Source organism: Hyaena hyaena, unplaced genomic scaffold, assembly GCF_003009895.1.
Source record: "Hyaena hyaena isolate Hyena2069 unplaced genomic scaffold, ASM300989v1 scaffold_9, whole genome shotgun sequence".
Taxonomy (NCBI): domain Eukaryota; kingdom Metazoa; phylum Chordata; class Mammalia; order Carnivora; family Hyaenidae; genus Hyaena; species Hyaena hyaena.
This window is the reverse complement of record NW_024080641.1, coordinates 2,631,063-2,650,844: the sequence shown is the minus strand read 5'-3', so window position 1 is coordinate 2,650,844 and position 19,782 is coordinate 2,631,063. Positions and strand designations below refer to the sequence as shown.

The following is a 19,782-nucleotide window of genomic DNA, read 5'->3' as shown; positions in this document are numbered from 1 at the left end:
AAAAATTTTTTTTAGTGTTTATTCTTTGAGAGAAAGAGAGAGAGAGGCCACGAGCAGGGGAGGGGCAGAGAGAGACACACATACAGAATCTGAAGCAGGCTCCAGGCTCTGAGCTGTCAGCACAGAGCCCAACATGGGGCTCGAACTCATGAACCTGAGCCAAGGTCGGACACCTAACTGACTGAGCCACTCAGGTGCTCCTACATGTTCTCCTTTAATCTATTAGTGCCAGGCAGGTCTCCATCCCACTCATCCTCTATATTTTTTTTTACCTACTTTTAATTAATGTTATTTTATTTGGCTGTGCACTCCATCTGAAGTCTCTTCCTTTTCATAGAAAAAAATTGGAAAGTAAGGGAAAGAGGAGACAAAGAAAAGATGGAGAAGAAAGAGAAATGGGTGGAAAATGCAAACACCCTCACTCCGTATTAGTCATTGTTCCCAGAGCTTTATATAATACAAGTGATCTGACTTCATTGATTTCACAGCCCCTGTGAGGTAAGTCAACTAGCATGCCCACCTCCATAGCCACTGTGAATGGTTATGAATGGTCATCTATTAAATGCACATTTTATAACTAAGAAAGCAGGCTCAGAGAGGTGCAGTAAAAGGTGAATTAGTAATTATCTCCAGAAGTTGTGTTTTTAGTCACTGTCTAGTATGGCCCCTCAAGGCAGAAAGGTAGCAAGGGTAGAGGGGGAAAAACTTATCTCTTGTGAAGGGGAGTGATAAGCCCCTCTGAAAATCTCTTGAAAGTAGGTTTTCAACGTGATGGAATGGCATTATATTATGCAATATGATTATTGGCACAGAGCACGCATTCCTATCTACTTGGCAGCTAGAAAGGTCAGTTCCAATTGTACAACCCCACGAGACGCCTGCATGGTGCTAACTTCACCTCTTGCTGTCTTACCCTGAGTTCTCCTTGATTTTTAATTGATTAATTCTAATACTGTAAAGCAAGTTATTTTTAGTAGCTGTCTGAAGCTTTCTGGACCAAGGCAGTAAAAAAGAAAAGAAGGAGAAAGAAGGGAGAGAGAGAGAGAGACAAAACACTGGTTTCTGAGAACCCAACCTGTTATGGTTCTGGAAGTCCTGTCACACGAGTCAGGTGGGGATTTGGAGCCAGATCACTAGCCTGGGATGCCGAGGAGCCCCCCCCTCCCGCCATCATGAGTGGCGGGTCAAGAACATAGCCTCTGGTGCAAGGTGGTGGTTCGATTGCTAAAGCTTTCACTGGGGATCGCGTCCCGGTGGAGGGGCGGATTCAGTGTGTCAGGAACTTCTTGGAAGGTACCCAGGAAACAGTAATTATACAAACAATGGAACTGGATCGCTGTAGCACGGCACTGCTGATATCTTATTATCAAGGGATGGCATTATATTATGCAATATAATTATTGGAACAGAGCATGCATTCCTATTTACTTGGCTGCTAGGAAGGTCATTTCCAATAGTACAACTTGTTATTATCAAGTAACAAAAAGCTGCAAGTGAGTAATAGGCAATTAAAAGCCAATTGTGAAGAGGGCAGAGCCTTCCTGGCATCTTACCAATAAAAGACAAACCTAGGGAGTTGATATTGATTGGCTGAGCTCCAGAAAAGGTCCAAGGATCAGCAAAGTGGTTGGCGGAAATAATGGCATCTGTGGCACGTAGAGCGTACAGTGCTGTGCGTGGGTCCCAAACAGGACCGTGACTTTTCTGGAAGCCCAATGAGAAAAGTCAACCCGATCACTTACAAGTGTGACAACAGGATAGGAGAGAAGCAACCACTCAGCTTAGATTCAAAAGAAGTGCCCCACGTGGGTCTTCATCTGTGTGTCACTGGTGAGGTGGACAATGCCTCCCAAAGACAATTCCAAATTAATGGTTGTGCAAGTTTTGACAAAACCGCAGAGCCATGGGGTAGAAGCAGATACCGACTTTAGCCACCATGGAGTCTGGGCCAGGTTTGGGGCTTTCTTTCTTACCAGCTGTTGGCTTTGGGTGTCCAGCTGTTTCCACCTCCATCAAATGGCAATTTTGATGGGGAAAGAGGTAAAATGAGTGGAAAGCTCATAACCGAGGGCGTTGTAGGGGCTCATTTAATGGGACCAGTTAAATAAGTGATCTCTGCACAAAACTTCATTGAGACAGTGGGATTTGACACTGCGTTTGGGTATAACTTAGCTGTTTAAGCCTTGATTTCCTCATTGCTTTGTGGGCCTCATGACACCTGTAATCACCCCTGAGGTCATCGTGAAGGTTAACTGAGACACTATTGGACACTCAATACATCTCTCGCTGCGATTCAAGAGCACAGAGATGAGTGAGCTCTTGGAGCTCAGGATTTTCTCCTCCTTATGTCTTCTTTTCCATGGAAACCAACCTCATTTCTTTATCCTCATGGGGTAAAAGACAGATCATTCAATCCAGGGACCAGCAAGCTAGAGCTTAGAGGCCAAATCCAACCTGTCCTCTGTTTCTATGACCTGTGAGCTATTGGTTTTCTTATTGTTAAGTGGTTAACTGAAAACGAACATCAAAAGGCAACCGATACTTTGTGACACCTGAAAATTATATGGGCTTCAAATTCCAGGGTCTATAAATAAAGTTTTATTGGCATACAGCTATGTTCTTTTTTTTTTTTAATTGCCTGTGGCTGCTTTTGTGCTACTTGGCAGAGGTGAGTATGTAAGAATCCGTAAGACCTGTGAGGTCTGAAATACTTATGAATAGGCCCTTCCCAGGAAACGACTGCTGACCCCCAATCTAAGCCACCACTGGAAAATGTAGACGCCAAGCTTCCTTTTCCACTAATCTAGAAGGTTCCTCACTTTCAGAGACCCCTCCCCACCCACTCCTTCCCCAGCCAACTTACTTGTGAGGAGAGCAGTTCTTCCATTTTCCATCTTCGTCATAATTTTTTGTCAGTGAGCACCAACTCCGGTTCAAAACATAGCCCTCCTTGGTGCATTTGTGAAAGAGTTTTTTCCTGAAGAGGAAGGGGAAGGTACACTTGGGGGGGTCTACAGAGAAAGGAAGGAGCAGAAGGGGAAATACAAAATGGCAAGATCGATCATTGCGAAACTCCCCACACACGATTCCTCTACCACACCGAGCTGAGTTCAAAGTGGTCAACACACATAGAAGAGTTCGGATTTGGACTCAGAGTTCTCCAAAACACCAGAAGTCGCCTAGACAGCTACCATCGGTCGCTTCGCGGATTCTAGGCATCCGAGACAGCCCATCATAGGGATGCTCACCATGCCCGGTGCAGTACCTCCACCTGCCTCGGAATTTCTTGTCAAGAGAACACCAGTCATAGTCGCTGTGGATGGAGATGCAGTTGTAGTAGATGAGGTCACCGTACATAAATGGAAAGACACAGGTGCTGTTAACAAAATCTGGAAAAGAGGAAATACACTGGGTGTGGGGGACCAAGTTTGCAAAGGGGAGTCGACCTTCTAACGTCCGTCCCAACTATCTGCACCGCGCTTGCCCACCTACCGCCCCGTGTCCACCTGTGGTGGGGGTCACTAGCTGCTGTCCCTGGGTCTGGGACCCCACACATACGTGACCAGAAGTCTCACACCCCATCTCCGAAGCCGAAATGCTGGAGCCTTTCTTATAGACTCTTTTCTCCTTCCCTCCTAGAAAAGTGAATCTCTTAGCCTTCCAGAGTGTGCTCCTGAGTATCTCTCAGAGCTTTCCACTTCCCTCTACGCCTTCATCACCACCTAGATTTGCGTTTTGCCTTGACCAAGACATTTCTGGATGCCTCCAACCCATTTGTTCTATCCGTTCTCCACACTGCAGGGGGACTGTTCCTTCTTGAATGCTAGCCTGCCCCTGCCCCTAATCTATTACTATCCCACTGCTCTGTGGCTCAGAAGCAGCACGGAAAGGGCTTATGGTATTCTGCTTGACCTTGGACTTCAAGTCTCACCTTGGACCCTGTTTCCTGTGTTCGCTCTGAGCAAGCCTTGTTAGGTGCCTCGAATGTGTGGCCGTCTTTCTCGTCTTAGAGATTTACTGACACGATTTCCTGTGCTTGGCTGGAACACCACACCATGCTTTGCTTAGTTACCCTCCCGTTAGGTTCCGCCTAGATGTGAATCTCCTTGGAAACTTCTTGACAATCCAGACTGTGCTAATCCACTTATGTGGCATGTTCTTACAGGCTCCCATTTCTTATAATCATCTAACGCATAATGACTTGTTCAGAGTCTTTCTCGTTTGTCAGAAATGACCCCAGGGATCTTGTTCAATGCTAGACCCATGACATTCACGGACAGGGACTGGCACAAAATAGACTCAACAAATAATTACTGCTTAGCCCTTCGTAAGCCTGAAATAATTTTGATACAAAATTCACTTATTTTTATTATTTAGAAACTATTTATTATTTATTGAATATATTATTTATATTTATTATTTCATAATTACAATATTTATGAACAATATGTTAGTGCTTTTATTATTTTATTGTTTAACTATATTATTTGTCATTATGATATTCATTGTGTGATTTTTATTTATTTATTTTGAGAGAGAGGAGAGAGAGTGAACAGGGGAGGGGCAGTTAAAGAGGGAGAGAAAGAAAATCCCAAGTAGGCTCCACACTGTTGGCCCAGAGCCTGACATGGAGCTCGAACCCACAAACTGTGAGATCATGACTTGAGCCAAAACCAAGAGTTGGGCGTTTAACCAACTGAGCCACCCAGGCACCCCTATTGTTTAGTATTTCAAATTATTTAACAATTTTTATTACTTAGCGTAAGTTATTATGTTTATTATTAATTGGTCATTATTATTATGTATTTATATAATATAGCTTACTCTCTGCTGGACATATTGTACACAATTTACAAACACTAATGCACTTAATGATGTTCCCGCATCAGTCCAGCGAACTGGATTCTGTCATTGGGCTCCTGCTATGGTCAGGTCAGCTTTGGTCCTCAACATGCAATCCGTACATGCAGAGACCCAGGTGCCCATTGCTCTGAAAATAACTTCCTCTGATCCCAAAGCCAAGAGGATTGAAGGACCAAACTGAAGGACCAATATATTCCAGGCCATGTCAACCCTCAAACAAGTAGTTGGCAACTGAAGTAGTTAAAAAAAAACAACCCCCCAACATTTTGGGACTAAAAGTTTCCTTTCAGTGGCTTGACTATCCTACGAAATGTTCCCATGTCTCCATTTCTCTCTCGAAGTCCCCACTTTCATGAATGCTGTAGGTTGAAATTGATTGCCAGTTGTCCACATGTGGGAACAGCCCAACTCTTCCAAGGACTCAGCCAACGTTGCCAATGGTGAGCATGCATGAGTTCCATGATTAACTTTCTAACTTAAACACCAGGTGCAAATCACAGGCATGATTCCATAGATACGAAATGTCTAGAAAGACCAGTCTATGGAGATAGAAAGTAGACTAGGGGGTTATCTGTGCCTGGGGATGGGAGTGGATATAGCAAATGGGTATAAGAGACCTTCCGAGGGTAATGAAAATGTTCTAGAACTGGATTGTGGTCATGTTTATAACCCTCTGTAAATTTACTAAAAGTAGTCAAAGGGGCACTTAAACTGGGGTGAATTTTATGATATGTAGGCTATGCCTCTACATGGAAATAAAGAAGAGAATCCACAAATGCTGATGTCAGTTCCAATAGAAAAGAGAGTTCTTTTTTGGGAAAGGCCAGGAGGAAATCTTGGAGGGGTAGACTGAACCAGATCTTGATTTGTATTTTTATTTTTTTATGTTTTATTTATTTCTTTTTTTTTTTTTAATTTTTATTTATTTCTAGGAGAGGGAGAGAGAGAGACAGCGTGAGCAGGGGAGGGTCAGAGAGAGAGGGAGACACAGAATCCGAAATAGGCTCCAGGCTCTGAGCTAGCTGTCAGCACAGAGCCCAACGCGGGGCTCGAACCCACAAACCATGAAATCATGACCTGAGCCGAAGTTGGACGCTTAACCGACTGAGCCACCCAGGCGCCCCGTGAACTGGATCTTGAAATATATGATTTGGCTGTCACGACCAAGGAGAGCCTTTCATGTCAGAAGAACAGCAAAAGAAAGAGCAAAATGGCGGCAAGTGCGAAGAGCTTCAGGAACAAGATGGGGGTGGCTAACGTATGAGATGCTAACAGATAAAGAGATGTCTACCCACCTTGAATATTTGAAAAATGTGCATGGGAAACAAGTTCTGAAAGAGAAAAAAATGGGTAAAATTTAGACCACCTCCTAAAATACTCCATTCCTACACTAATGACTTTTAAAAGTATCCTGAAGTATGTCTAGCCAACTGTCCACGTGTCATAGAAAAACCTGTGCTGTCACATTTTGGATGCCTTACGATCACTTCCGATGGGAGTAGGCTATCTCACATCTACCCAAGAGAGTCCGTTCACTCATGTGTGAGCTCCGAGTCTTCCCAAGGTCTTTCTTGGAGCCAATTCAAGTACATCCAGTGTCCCTCTACTTCCACCCAACTAACCAATGGGATTAACCAATGGGAATGAAATTCCGCAATTCTGAAGGTCAGAGAGAACCTTCTAGCTTTTGCCCACATGTCAACATTTCAGGAAAACAGCCCATGTGTTCAGGGCAGGCTTGATAGTAGTTTTGTTTTGTTGTGTTTTCACTTCTTTGAAAATTTTGCTCTTTTATCAGCCCTGAGCCTGTCCCAGGGAGTGAGGGTCCCGGAAGCACGACCACCATAAAAGCCAGGTTAGACCTCATTAGAGACTAGAAGAGAAATACGAGGGCTCATTAACTAGTAACATTGGCTGACGTTGCTATGATACAGTCATTGTGTGCAGTTGACCTTCACAACAGCCTCGGGAGAGGCTGTAATTTGGAGCTCTCTTCCTCTCTCTTCCCCCAAAAGTTACTGATGGGAAAACAGGAACAGAAAACCAGATGACCCCCCCGCTGGTGGGAATCAGGTCCAAGCTCCTGGTAGGAACCAGGTCCAAACTCTGAGAAATCTGACTTCGGAGGCTGTGTTCTGACCGTGATGTTATCTTGGAATTGCCACTCACCTGCGCAAGTAACTTAACCCATGAGCCCCTCTGGGGTTCTCTGATCTCTGATACAATGATGCTAATTCATGGGTTTGGAGGAGACTCTGAATTGGCAGCCACTGTGCGGTGAGTCTGGCATCTGGGTTAGGGGATCGCGGCCCCGCTCTTCGGAAAGAAGTGACCAAGATATCAACATTTTTGAGAGCATGGTGAAATAAATGGTTATTGGGTGGCTTTCTAGATGCCCACTTTTATGCTTTGTGCCTTATGCCATTTATCTCATGGACAGTAAAGCTTGTGGTGCCCATGTAATGTTGGGATTATTATATTTATTGCCTATATATTAACCATGACCTCCATTACAGATACAGAAATGGAGGCTTAGAGAGGGAAATCGCTTCCAAAGCCACAAAATTAAATAGTTCCTGAACTCGGGCTCCAGAAACTGAGCCTCTCAAATGATCCTGCCTCTGGGGGGCGCTGTTTCTGATCCCCTGCAACCCTTTTAGGAGCTGCCACAAAGCTGCTCCACCACCTCCGCGTGTGCTCTTGGTGAGCTGGGAGAATTTTAGGATGAAAAGACGGGTGCTGACATTTTGTCATAAACGCCAGCTGCTGCTTGGTGAGTTTGCTCCTTCGTCCATTGCAGCTGCTCCTGGCTTTGCCAACACGGTGGCTGACGCTCACCCTCCTCTGCTTTCCGCTCTGGGTTATCCCCACCGCCTTCTCATTTCACAGGTGAGAGAGCAGAGAGAGGCTTTCACCCAAACACTGTCCACAGTCGAAAATGTGTGCAGCCCAGGCTCACGTCCAGCTCCGTCTATTGCCAAGGAACAGGCTATTTCTTCCAGACCCTGGTGCCCTTGGAAATGGCTTTGGCCATTCTCATCCACTGATTTTGCTGAACGCGATGAAGTCCTTACAGATCTTCTGTCATGGTGCTTTAGGTCATTGTCACATCAAACTCTGGCCAAACATTACTATTTTTACCATTTAATGAATGTTTTTGACCCCTCCTCCCTCCTCCTCCTCCTTTCTCCTCTTCCTTCTCCACCTGCAGTGTACTCATTGAGTTCTGAGAAACACAAAACAAAGCCACCGGCACCTGAAAACCTGACCCCCCACTGCTAAGCCCTGTCACTCTCCTGCTGAACAGGACTAACTCTCAGAGTCATGACCTCAGACAGGCTTATTCTGAGATCATGGGACAATGAGATACAGCAAGACCACTGTGGAATTTTATTTAAGCACCAGCAAAGTCAAGGTCATTGTGCCACAGGTTAACAATTCCACCTCCCCCTTGGCTGAAATGGGTAGCTACAGCCTTCTTCTTCTTGTTCTTTTTTTTTTTTTTTTTAAGTTTATTTATTTATTTTGAGAAAGAGAGAGAGAAAGAGAATCCCAAGCGGGCTTCATGCCATCTGTCATCATGGAGCCCGAGGTGGGGCTCGAACCCACAAACTGTGGGATTATGACCTGAGCAGAACCGACTGAGCCACCCGGGCACCCTGTGGCTGCTGATTCTCCGTGGACCATGCCTTCCTCCTCCTTCTGGTCTGCCTGCCTCACAAAGGGGGTTGATGGACACCCAGGCACCGAATCACTCTCTCCCTCTGGCGGCATTCAATAGACTCCGGTTTCTCTGACCCAGCCTCCCCAACTCTCCCAACCAGACCCCAAAGCCTGGAGCAGCTTCCAGCTGGGGGGCTCAGTCAGTTGAGTGTCTGACTCTTGCTCAGGTCATCACCCCGGGGTCGTGGCATTGAGCCCCCATTGGGCTCCCTGCTGAGCATGAGGCCTGCTTAAGATTTTCTCTCTCTCTCTCCTACCCCTCCCCTCTGCTCACTCTCTCTCTCTCTCAAATTAATAATTTTTTAAAATGTTAAAAAAATAAGTGTTCTCTTTCTCTTCTTTCTGCTTTAAAAAAGTTTTTTTAATGTTTATTTATTTTTGAGGGAGAGTCAGAATGTGAGCTTGGGAGGGGCAGAGAGAGAAGGAAGCACAGAATCGGAAGCAGGCGCCAGGCTCTGAGCTGTCAACACAGAGCCCGCCGCGGGGCTCGAGGCTGGGCTCGAACCCACAAATCGCGGGGCTCCAACTCACAAACCGCGAGATCATGACTGAGCCGAAGTTGGACGCTTAGCCAACTAAGCCGCCCAGGAGCCCCTCTTTCTGCTTTAAAAAAAAAAAAAACTGGTAAGAACGCTCTGCAATAGTTCTACCTTCTGAACACAAGTTTAAGGGCACCAGACAGTACCGCCGACTGCTGGAAGAGCGCCCCCTTCCGGCAGACTGGGGATTTGCACCCACTGAACAGCAAGTGCCCTCCCTCGCCTCCCTGCCCCCCGCTGGCCCACAGCCGCTGCCTCCTCCCGGGTCTCCCCTTCCTGCGGTGACCCCCGCTCCCCTCCTTCACCAACCGGACCACCTCACCTGCTTTCAGCGCACTCACGCAGACAGCCAGGGAAAGCCAGAGCGCTAGACTGTTCATCACCTCCAATTACCTGCAGACAGTCTGCCCCGGGGCAAGCGGCGCCTCTGATTTATACTCTCCTCTCCTGCTCCTCTCCTCCCATGGGAGGTGCCCTCCTAGAAGTGGTTCCATAGCAGGCCCTGCCTGTCCTAAATCACAGGCTGTGTAGAAGCATCAGGAACACACCCATCCGAGAATGCGCTGTAGCCCGTTCTCAAAGAATGCTCCCTGCACGGGGTTCCATCCCTCTCACCTGCACCTGAGTCGGAAATACTAATCCTTAGGGGAGCCTGGGCGGCTCAGGCAGTTAAGCATCCTTCTGGCACAGGTCATGATCTCCAGATTCGTGGGTTCGAGCCCCGTGTCCGGCTCTGTGCTGACAGCTCAGAGCCTGGATCCTGCTTCGGATTCTGTATCTCCCTCTCTCTCTGCCCCTCCTCCCGCTTATACTCTATATCTCTCTCAAAAATATAAAAACCTTAAAATAATAAAGGAAATTGAATCCTGGAGCCTGCTTCAGATTGTGTCTCCTTCTCTCTCTGCCCCTCCCCTGCTCATGCTCTGTCTCTCTCAAAAATAAATAAACCTTAAAAAAATGGATGAATTGAATCCTTTCTAAAAATTTTTAAAGTGTTTTATTTATTTCTGAGAGAGAGACAGCATGAGCAGGGGAGGGGCAGAGAGAGAGACACACACAGAATCTGAAACAGGCTCTAGGCTCTGAGCTAGCTCTTAGCACAGAGCCCGACTCAGGGCTCGAACCCACGAACCGTGAGATCATGATCTGAGCTGAAGTCGGACGCTCAACCGACTGAGCCACCCAGGCGCCCTGATGAATTGAATCCTTAACCCTCCCTTCCCCAGACCCGTTGAAACTCTAGGGATGGGGCCAGCCCTCCAGGCAATCAGATGTCCGCTGAAGTCTGGCAACCCCTCATCTGTAGCTTGCTTGACTTTTCCATATCCATTTCCTACCATTCACTCCCGTAATTATTGTTTTTCAAATACAAGTCCAGGGAGAAGGGCAAAACCAGTTTTAGCCCCCCGGATAGGTAAGGCTCAGAGAGGTTGAGCATCGAGCCTGTGGGCAGCAAGGACGTGTAAAGGGCAGGCCTTAACCCCAGTTCCAATGCATGGCTTTGGCCCGCTTTGCAAGGCCTTTACCAGCCACCATCTTGGAAGGGATCTGGGGAGGGCGGAAGAGGCGAGTGCACTTTATAAGAGAGACCAAGGATGGAAGGGTGAGTACCCAAAAAGGAGAGGGTGGACCCCCAGGGCAATCCAAGATGAGGGACAAGCATCATCACGACCATGGGAAGGGAAGGCATTAACCTCATCCATCAGTGTCTGTCTGAGCTAAGGTCTTTGCAGAGTTACTTCGCTTATGGCCCATCAGCAAACCTGTGGGGACCACCTACTGGTTAGAAACACATCCGCCCTTTCCAAATAGAGATGAGAAAATGGACTTTGGGGGAAGTGAACAAATTTTGATACAAGCACAGAGGCTGGGGAAGTTGCGTTTCTCCTATCTGGTACGTAGGCTTTTGCTTTTTTGCTAGTTTGCTGAAATGGATGGATCTCAACACAGCCTCTGGCCTCTCTGCTGATAAGGAGGTCACCTGTCAGGCCCGAGGAGGCAACACTGGCGGCACTAAGCCGGGAGGAGTCTCAAATGGCTTCATGTCGTGGGAACTGTGTCCCTGGCTTGACATCTGGGGAAACTGAGGCACGGGTGGAAGAGTACAGGTTCCCTGAAGGCAGCCTGACCTTGAAGCCTTCTTGTTCATTCCTGGCCTTTTAGTTAGCAAGGTCTCCTAGATGAAGAGAAGCCTGGTCCCTTCAGAGCCACACGGTTCGCCACTTGTTCTCGACTGGTCCAAAGACAGAGCTGGCTTTGTTTCTGACACTTGCTAGCTGAGTGACCCTGGGAACTTACTTTTGCTTTCTGAGTTTGCACAGAAGATCTCTGAAATCTTGGGGCCACATACATCCCATTGGAGAGCCCAGTGAGTAGTTCGCCCCTTCCTTCGTTCCTTCGTTCCTTCCCTTTTCTTTTCTTCTTTCCTTCACTTCCTTTCTTTTCCTCTCTTCCTCCCTCCTTTCCTTTTTTCCTTCCTTCCTTCCCTTTTTCCTCCCTTTCTGAGCTACTTCTACTTAATTATTTGCCACTGTTTCCAATCCATAACCATCACTATCCAGGATGCATACAAACAAAATCTATGGGAATGTGAGGCCAGTTCTCCATACTTCTTATTTAATAAGCTAACGTTTGTGGCAGATATCTGAGCTTTTGTTATCAGGAGAGAGAGCACCTTTGATTTGTTGCTCTCTTTTTTGGGGGTACATTTTAAAAAATGCCCTTGGTTCTCATGATAACTTCTCCTGAAGATCATGGAAAGTTACATTCTTGAATATTTGTGAGGTCGCGGAGATGGTGATCAATATGTACAGTGCTGGTGAAGCACGTTCTGCAGATTCACCCCATCCCACCCCCTAAAGGCATGTCTGGGACACTCCGAGTGGGACTCAGAACACCTTACCCTCTGAAAGGGCTGGCATGGACATCAGAAGGGACCCATTATTCCTTTCTTGCTCAACTGAATTGTCACTATGTCCCAAGGCGCTCAACCAACTGTGATCAAATATTTTTCAGAACCAGAGTTGGTATCTGGCCGAAGGCACTGGGAGGGTAGAGATGAGGAAAAGAAAAGAAAAGAAAAGAAAAGAAAAGAAAAGAAAAGAAAAGAAAAGAAAAGAAAAGAAAAGAAAAGAAAAGAAAAGAAAAGAAAAGAAAAGAAAAGAAAAGAAAAGAAAAGAAAAGAAAAGAAAAGAAAAGAAAAGAAAAGAAAAGAAAAGAAAAGACAAAACCCAAACCCACCAAGATCCTAAACCTACCCAGTAGCAGAGCAGGATTTAAGATTCTAATACTTCCGTGTGACTCACAGGGAAGCATAGAGGGAAGTCACTAATGATTCCAGCAGAGAGGGGATTATGTGGGGCTATTTCACCTTCTGCAAAAATGGCCCTGGGTTTGGATTCAGAAGGTCACCTTGCAATGCCAGCTCTAGACCCAGGGGAGAATATATGGGCATTCATGTCAGACAGGCTGTCTTCCAAGCCCTGGATTTCCCACACACGAGCTGGGCACATGGGCGCCATGTCTTACCACTGCACAGCATGGGTTGAGTATTGAGCATTCACTCCTCATCAGAATTTGTTGTTTTTGAGAGTTGAGCCATTGTAGATAAGATGCTTAAATCTTCCCACAACCCTACGTACTTACCTACAAGGTCCGCCATAACAAAATACCCGAGACTGGGTGGCTTAGACACCCAGAAGAGTCTTTTCTCACAGTTCTGGAATCCAGAAGGCCATGAGCAAGGTACCAGCTGATTTGGTTTCTGGGCGAAGGCTCTTTTCATGGCCAGCATCTCACTGTGTCCTCATGTGGGTTTTCCTTTGGGCGTGTGTATAAAGAAAGAGATCTCTGGTGTCTCTCTCATAAAGATACCAGCCCTACTGGACAAGGTCAGAGATTTATGACCTCACTTAACCCATATTACCCCGTTAGGGGTCTTATCCCCAGATACAGTCGTATTGGGTGATTTGCAGGGCAGGGACACAACACCACCCATAACACCCTGATTTATCTCTGTAAAACGAGATTGTGGCCTCAGCTGGTCTTAACCACCGGACAATCTGGGATCATGGGCATATACTGAAAGCCAACATAACAAGCAAAGAGGTCTCAACTCTCGGAAGAGTCAAACCATAGCTGCGTGTAGACAACGGATGCCTAACCTTTAACTGCTAGCGCTCAGGGAGTCGTGGGTTTCAAGAGAGAACCAGAGATGGGGGAACTCAGTGGCAGGCACGAAAGAATCAAAGAGAGAGAGAATGAGCATTTTGTTATGGGTTGGAGATGCCTGGGTTTGAATTTAGGGGCCACCCCCCTTCTCTTTGCGGAACTCTGGGCAGGTGGCGTAACTGATTTCAGTTCTGTTTTTCTCATCCATAAGATCTGGATCACCAGAGACCTCTTCAGTTCCTCCTGCCAAACCTGTTCACCTTGTCTCATGTCATGACACAGCCTGTCACCTGGATGTGTGGGTCACACTGGCTTCATCCTTGGATCCCGTCTGCCACCCTATAGCCAGTCCGCCAGCCAGCCCTATGGACCTTACCACTGAGATGGTCCTGGACCCAGCCACTTCCCGCTTCTGCGGATCTTCTCCCTCTAATCCAAGTACCATGACTTCCCCAGCACACCAGCCGGGCGCCTAACCAGTCTCCCTGCTTTGCACCTCTGCTCTTACTCCCTCCTCTTCACACAGTAGCTGGACCAAGATCCTGCTGCTGCTGTGATGGGGATCCCCCATGGCCTCTAATGACACTTGGGAAAAATGCCGAAGTCCCAGCTCTGTCTGCCCTTGGATGTTCCCCATCGCGCACCCACACCCAGCAGCCTCCCCAAACACAATCCTATCCCAGGCACTGACATTCTGTGTCTCCAGAATCTCCATTCCTGGAAGACATTGGGTGGGACTCCCCCCTCCCTTTCTTCAGCTCCCCATGATTCAGTGTCAGCTGTTCCAGAAAGGCCGTTCTAAGTCACTCTCTAATTCAGTGGCTCCCCTAACTCTCTGTCTCTCCCTCTTACCCCAATATAATCTTTCACGCAGCATTTCTCTCTCCCTGACCCAATTCCCAGCATTCGTACCCATGCGTACATGCATATCCATTTCTATCAACGTGTGTGTTTGCTTCTTTAGTACCTTTCTCCCCTCTGGACTGCAGGCTCTGGAGCCACGACTTCCTCCCATTCCTTACTTTATCTCCAGCAAAAGCAAAACAGCACCCAAGAGATAACATGTGCTCAACGGCCATCGTTGGAGGGCTGCGATGTGCCTCCATCACAGGTCTGGTGTGAGGGCTCTGAGAAGTCACGTGGGTAAAGCGGTGAGGCCAGAAGACAGCACAGGCTACCTACTCATGACAGGTGGTCCTTGTCACCCTTGTTAGCCTTGCTTCGTCGTCACTGGGAAGTCGTTTCTGACGTCCATTCAGGGCAGAGAGTAGACGAAAGTGATTCTCAAAGTCTTTCCCATGGCTCGCCCTGGTAGCTAAATGTTTCACGATCTCGATGTTTCTGGTTCTGGGGAGCAGATAGCTGGTTTCAGGCAGTTTTGACAACAGCATTCTGCGACCATCCCTGGCACGTGGCTTAAGGCAGTGCCACGTGAGTGGGGCCACGCGGCATATCCGTCAGCGTACCTCAATGCCCTCCTGCTCACCACACGTGTGGGACGCCGCCTGAAAAAGTGTACATGTATTTATTCTGGACAGAAGCCCTTGGGTTTGGTGGGAAATACTATGAATCCTCAAGTCAAATCTGGGTTCGATTCCCACTTCTGCCCTGGAGCAAAACCATCGTCAATAGTAGTAACTCTTCATGTTGGAAACGTTGTTGGTGTACATGCAAATGCTTGATCAACTTGTGGCTGCGCCACTTGCTAGCTCTGTGACTCGGATGCTTTGTGCTTCGCTTTCCTGGTGTGTAAGTGGAGATGACAGCTGTACCCATTTCGTAAGAGTGTCGTATTACATGGGCTGCTATGTGCAAGGCGATGAAAACAATCCCTTAGCACAGAGTAAGCGCCATATGTTTGCTTTAATCATGGCGGTTACCACCACAACTATTACTACAGCTGATAATAACAAAGTTTTTATTTTAGAATTACTATTATATTCTATAACCCAGACAAAACCTCTGTAAGATAAGCACTGGTAGGAACCCGGTTTGTGGATGGAGAAACCAAGGCCCCGAAAAGTTAAGTGACTTGACATTAAAGTCTCACAGCTGGAAAAATGTGGGATGGAGTTCAAATCCCATGTAGTCTGATTCCAGAGCGTTCTAAGGCACAGCCTCTTTGGACACAGCCAACTAAGTTCAAGTAAGCATGGGGTACTCCATGCACGTGGTTGATGACATCCCCTGAGGTAGAACTTAATTCTATACACACGGTTTCAACAGGATGAACTCAAGCCTGACCCCTAGTGGGTTCCGTAAGAAGAACATACGAGGGCTGACTTTCCTCTACCCTTTCACCAATGCTTGCTGTGTTTTGACATTCTGACGATAGTCATCCCAACAGGTGTAAGATGACATCTCATTGTAATTTTTTTAGTCTTTTTTAATGTTTATTTTTATTCTTGAGAGAGCATGCATGAGCAGGGGAGGGGCAGTGACACAGGGAGACAGGATCCGAAGAGAGCTCCGCACTGACAGCAGCAAGCCGGATGCGGAGCTCAAACTCTCTGAGATCATGACCTGAGCTAAAGTCAGACGCTAACCTACTGAGCCACCCAGGCCCCCCTCAGTGCGGTTTTGAGTTGAATTTCCATAATTAGTGATGTTAAACACCTTTTCATATACCCATTGGTATGGGTGTGTCTTCTTTGGAAAAATGTCTCTTTGGGCACTTTGTCCATCGGTGCGGCCGTTGTGGAAAACAGCATGCAATTTCTTCCCAAAATCCAGCCATCCTACTTCTGGGCATATATCCAAAGAAAATAAAGTTACCGCCTTGAGGAGATACCTGCACCCCCATGTTCACTGCAGCATTATTCACAACAGGCAAAATGTGGAGGCAACCAAAGTGCGCATTGATGGATGAATGGATAAAGAAAATGTATATACGATGTCCATATATATAATGGACCATTATCATCCTTAAAAAAGGAAGTCCTGTCTTTTGTGACAATACGAATTAACCCAGAGGACATTATGCCAAGCAAATTAAGCCACACGTGGGGAAAAAATTTACGAACACACTTACGTGTGGAATCTAAAAGAGTGGAACTCACAGAAACAGAGTAGAAGGGCAGCAAAAATGGGGAGATGCTGGTCAAAGGGTACACCTTGAAGGATTCTTAGGAAGTTAATCAAGACAGTGTAATATTAATGAAATAAGAGACAAATAGATCAATAGAACAGAATAGAGCCCAGAAGCAGACTTACATAAATATAGTCCACTAGAGGGCGCCTGGGTGGCTCGGTCAGTAGGGCGTCTGACTTCAGCTCAGGTCAAGATCTCACAGTTTGTGGGTTTGAGCCCCACATCGGGCTCTGTGCTGATAGCTCAGAGCTTGAAGCCTGCTTCGGATACTGTGTCTCCCTCTCTCTTTTCATCCCCCGCTCGCACTCTGTCTATCTTACAAAAGTAAAGATTTAAATATAGTCCATTAATCTGTGACAAAGGAACAAATGCATTTCGATGGAGAAAAGATAGTGTTTTCAACAAATGGTGTTGGAACACCATATATCTGCCAATGGGCTGGTAATCAGACCATACGAAGAATTCTTACAACTCAGCAATAAGAAAAGAAACAACCCAATCTTAAAAACAAACAAAAGAGCTGAACAGATATCTCACCAGACAGGATGTACAGATCACAGCTAAGCTTATGGAAAAATGATCAATACCCTGTGTCACTAGGGAATTGCAAATTAAGGCAATGAAATACCACTACAATCCCATGACGATGGCCCAAACCCAAAGGCCAACAACGTCAATGCTGGTGACGATGTAGAACGACAGGAACTCTCATTCATTGCTGGTGGGAATGCAGAATGGTACGGCCACTTTAGGGGGTTGTCAGTTTCCCACAGAGCTAAACACGCTCTTATCATATGAGCCAGCATGACTCATATGAGTTGGATGAGTCATGTCATCCATGACTCATGGTTGGATAAGTTGGAAACTCATGTCGACACAAAAACTTGCACGCAGAGATTTACGGCAGCTTTATTCATAACTGCCTGAACTTGGGAGCAGCCAAGACGCCCTTCAGTAGGTCAGTAGATGAATAAACCGGTACATCTAGACAATGGAATATGATTCAGTAAGAAAAGGAAATGAACTGTCGTGAGCTGCATGAACACCATTGGGGAATCTTTGATGCATATCGCTAAGTGAAAGAAACCATCCTAAAAAGCTCCGTACTGTATGCTCCAAACTATATGATATTCTGGAAAAACCAAAGCTATGGCTGCAGTCAGCCCCAGAGGAGAAATTCTGCCCAAAGTGAGAAAGTACTGGAAAGGAGTCAGGAGGGGAATTTAGAAGTACAGAGACCTGAGTGGGCTGATGTGGGAAGCATCACTTTGGTAGGAGACAAAGTTAAAACGGAAAGTAGAAATCCTTTGGAGGCTGAGTGTTGATGAGGGAAAAGAGTGGCACACGTTAGGACACCATAAAATAAAACAACTACCCCCCTGCCCCCCCCTCCGCCCCCCGCCCATGGAAGAAACCACAAACCTTTCCCGCCGTTGAACATCTGAAAAAAGCCATCCAGGAAAGAAACTGCCCTAATGTGGACGGCAGAGGGCGCCCTTGAGCTACAAATCTTAGAGACCATCAACCCGGGTCTGTGAAATGCTACGAGTATTTGGAGATAGGAAAACCATCTTGAATCAGAAATTCAAGAAGTACTCCACTGATATCTTTTAAATAGGGAAAAATAGAACAATACTGAGCGTAAGCAGGAAATGGAGAAAAAGTTTAAAAGTATCCGAAGTGACAGCTCAAGTAAAATCTGGCCAAGAGGGTAGATCCAAGCACAGACTCAAGAAAGAGCATTTAAGAAAAATACTAGGACATCCAGGAAGGTGAAAATAAGATAAAAACATCAAAGGAGTAAGAGAGACAGTGATCGAAATAAAGGAACTTACACCGCATATATGATGCATGTCCCTGAAAAAGAATAACAAAACAAAGGAAGAAAAATCATATTATGGATATAGTCAAAGAATGAACTCTGCAAAAACAGAAGAAGATCGGAATCGACATATTCAAAGGACCCACCAGTTACCTGGAAAGCCGTACCTGGAAATAATGATTTCTAGCATATAGGATGATAGTTTTTAGACGTCCAAGGTAGAGAAAACACCCTCAGAACACACAAAGCAAAAAAGATAAAAATAACTTATTATTATTTATCTATTTTAACATATTTATTTATTTATTTAAAAATATTTATTTTGGGGAGAGCGCAAGCAGGGGAGCGGCAGACAGAGGGGGACAGAGGATCCTTCGCTGACAGGCTGAGAGCTGCAAGCCCAATGTGGGGCTCGAACTCACAAATCATGAGATCATGACCTGAGCGGAAATCAGGAGTCTGACACTCGACTGACTGAGCCACCCAAGTGCCCCTTAACGTTTTTATTTATTTTTGAGAGACACAGAGAGACATACACAGAGTGTGAACAGGGGAGGGGCAGAGAGAGAGGGAGACACAGAATTCAAAGCAGGTTCCAGGCTCTGAGCTTTCAGCACAGAGCCTAACGCAGGGCTCAAACCCATGAACCATGAGACCATGATCTGAGCCAAAGTGGGACGCTCAACCAACTGAGCTACCCAGGCACCCCTAGTTTTAACCGTTTCTAAGCAAACGGTTCAGCAGCAATATACTCACATGCACAGCTGAGTGGCGCTCAGCATGCCACTACTTAATTCCAAAGTTTTCTACAGCCCCAAACAGAAAGCCTGTACCCATTAAAGCAGCTACTCTCCATTTCTCCCCTCCCACCAGCCCCTGGTAACTTCTAATCTACTTCCTGTCTCTGTGAACTTACCCTTTCTAGATACATCATATAAATGGAGCCACACAATATCTGTTCCTTTGCGTTGGGCTGATTTCACTTACTGTGATGTTTCAAGATGGTGCAATGGAATGCATCAACCTCATGGCTTTCCATGGCTGAATACTCTTCCACCACAGGGCTCCGCTACATTCTCTTCGTCCCCTCATCAGCTGATGGGCGCTTGCTTGCTTCCTCCTTTCGGCTACTGCGACTACTCCCAAAAAGAACGTTGGCCAAGCAATGTTTGCTCAAGCCCTTGCCTTCAACTCATTGGGTGTGTCCATCCCTAGGAGTGGAATTTCCGGGTCGTGTGATAAACCGTGCTTTGCCTTCTGATCTTATTACCTTTTTATGTCATAACAGCCATGGGCACGGAGCCCTGCGAATTAGTGAATCCACCTGATTCGTAGTTTCTGAAAACGGTGATGGTTGGTTGTGAGGATTAATAGTGATGTGCGTAATGCACGTAGCGTAGTGTCTGTCCCACGTGTTCAATAAACTATAATCATAGAGACACGCAACGTGCTTATTTCCTGAATGGCTCCAGGAAATGACGCCCTCCCCCTCCCTGTGGGGTAAACTGGCACTTGCTGTAGTCCGTCACCAGCCCTCTTTGGCCACATCACCCCAGGGCCGCGCGGTTCCCTAC

The 19,782-nt window shown here is 46.4% G+C and overlaps 1 protein-coding gene across 1 annotated transcript; it reads right to left on the bottom strand.

Annotated features, from left to right (window-relative positions):
* Positions 1–2,859: 2,859 nt before the first annotated feature.
* On the bottom strand, positions 2,860–19,275 carry LOC120241978 (binder of sperm protein homolog 2-like). The gene is made up of 3 exons (XM_039247419.1): positions 19,196–19,275; positions 3,249–3,389; positions 2,860–3,011 (listed from the first exon to the last, which is right to left on the bottom strand). The coding sequence occupies exons 1-3, from the start codon at positions 19,245–19,247 to the stop codon at positions 2,860–2,862; spliced, it is 345 nt and encodes a 114-aa protein (XP_039103350.1). The 5' UTR covers positions 19,248–19,275.
* Positions 19,276–19,782: the final 507 nt, after the last annotated feature.

Bases quoted from the DNA above. Each gene is read 5' to 3' on its own strand.
- LOC120241978 (XM_039247419.1), bottom strand. From the start codon at position 19,247: ATGGAAAGCCATGAGGTTGATGCATTCCATTGCACCATCTTGAAACAT. The intron at 3,390-19,195 runs GTAAGTGAAATC...CCTCTTTTCCAG, and splicing joins CACCATCTTGAAACATCACA to ATTTTGTTAACAGCACCTGT. The intron at 3,012-3,248 runs GTGAGCATCCCT...CTTTCTCTGTAG, and splicing joins GAGGTACTGCACCGGGCATG to ACCCCCCCAAGTGTACCTTC.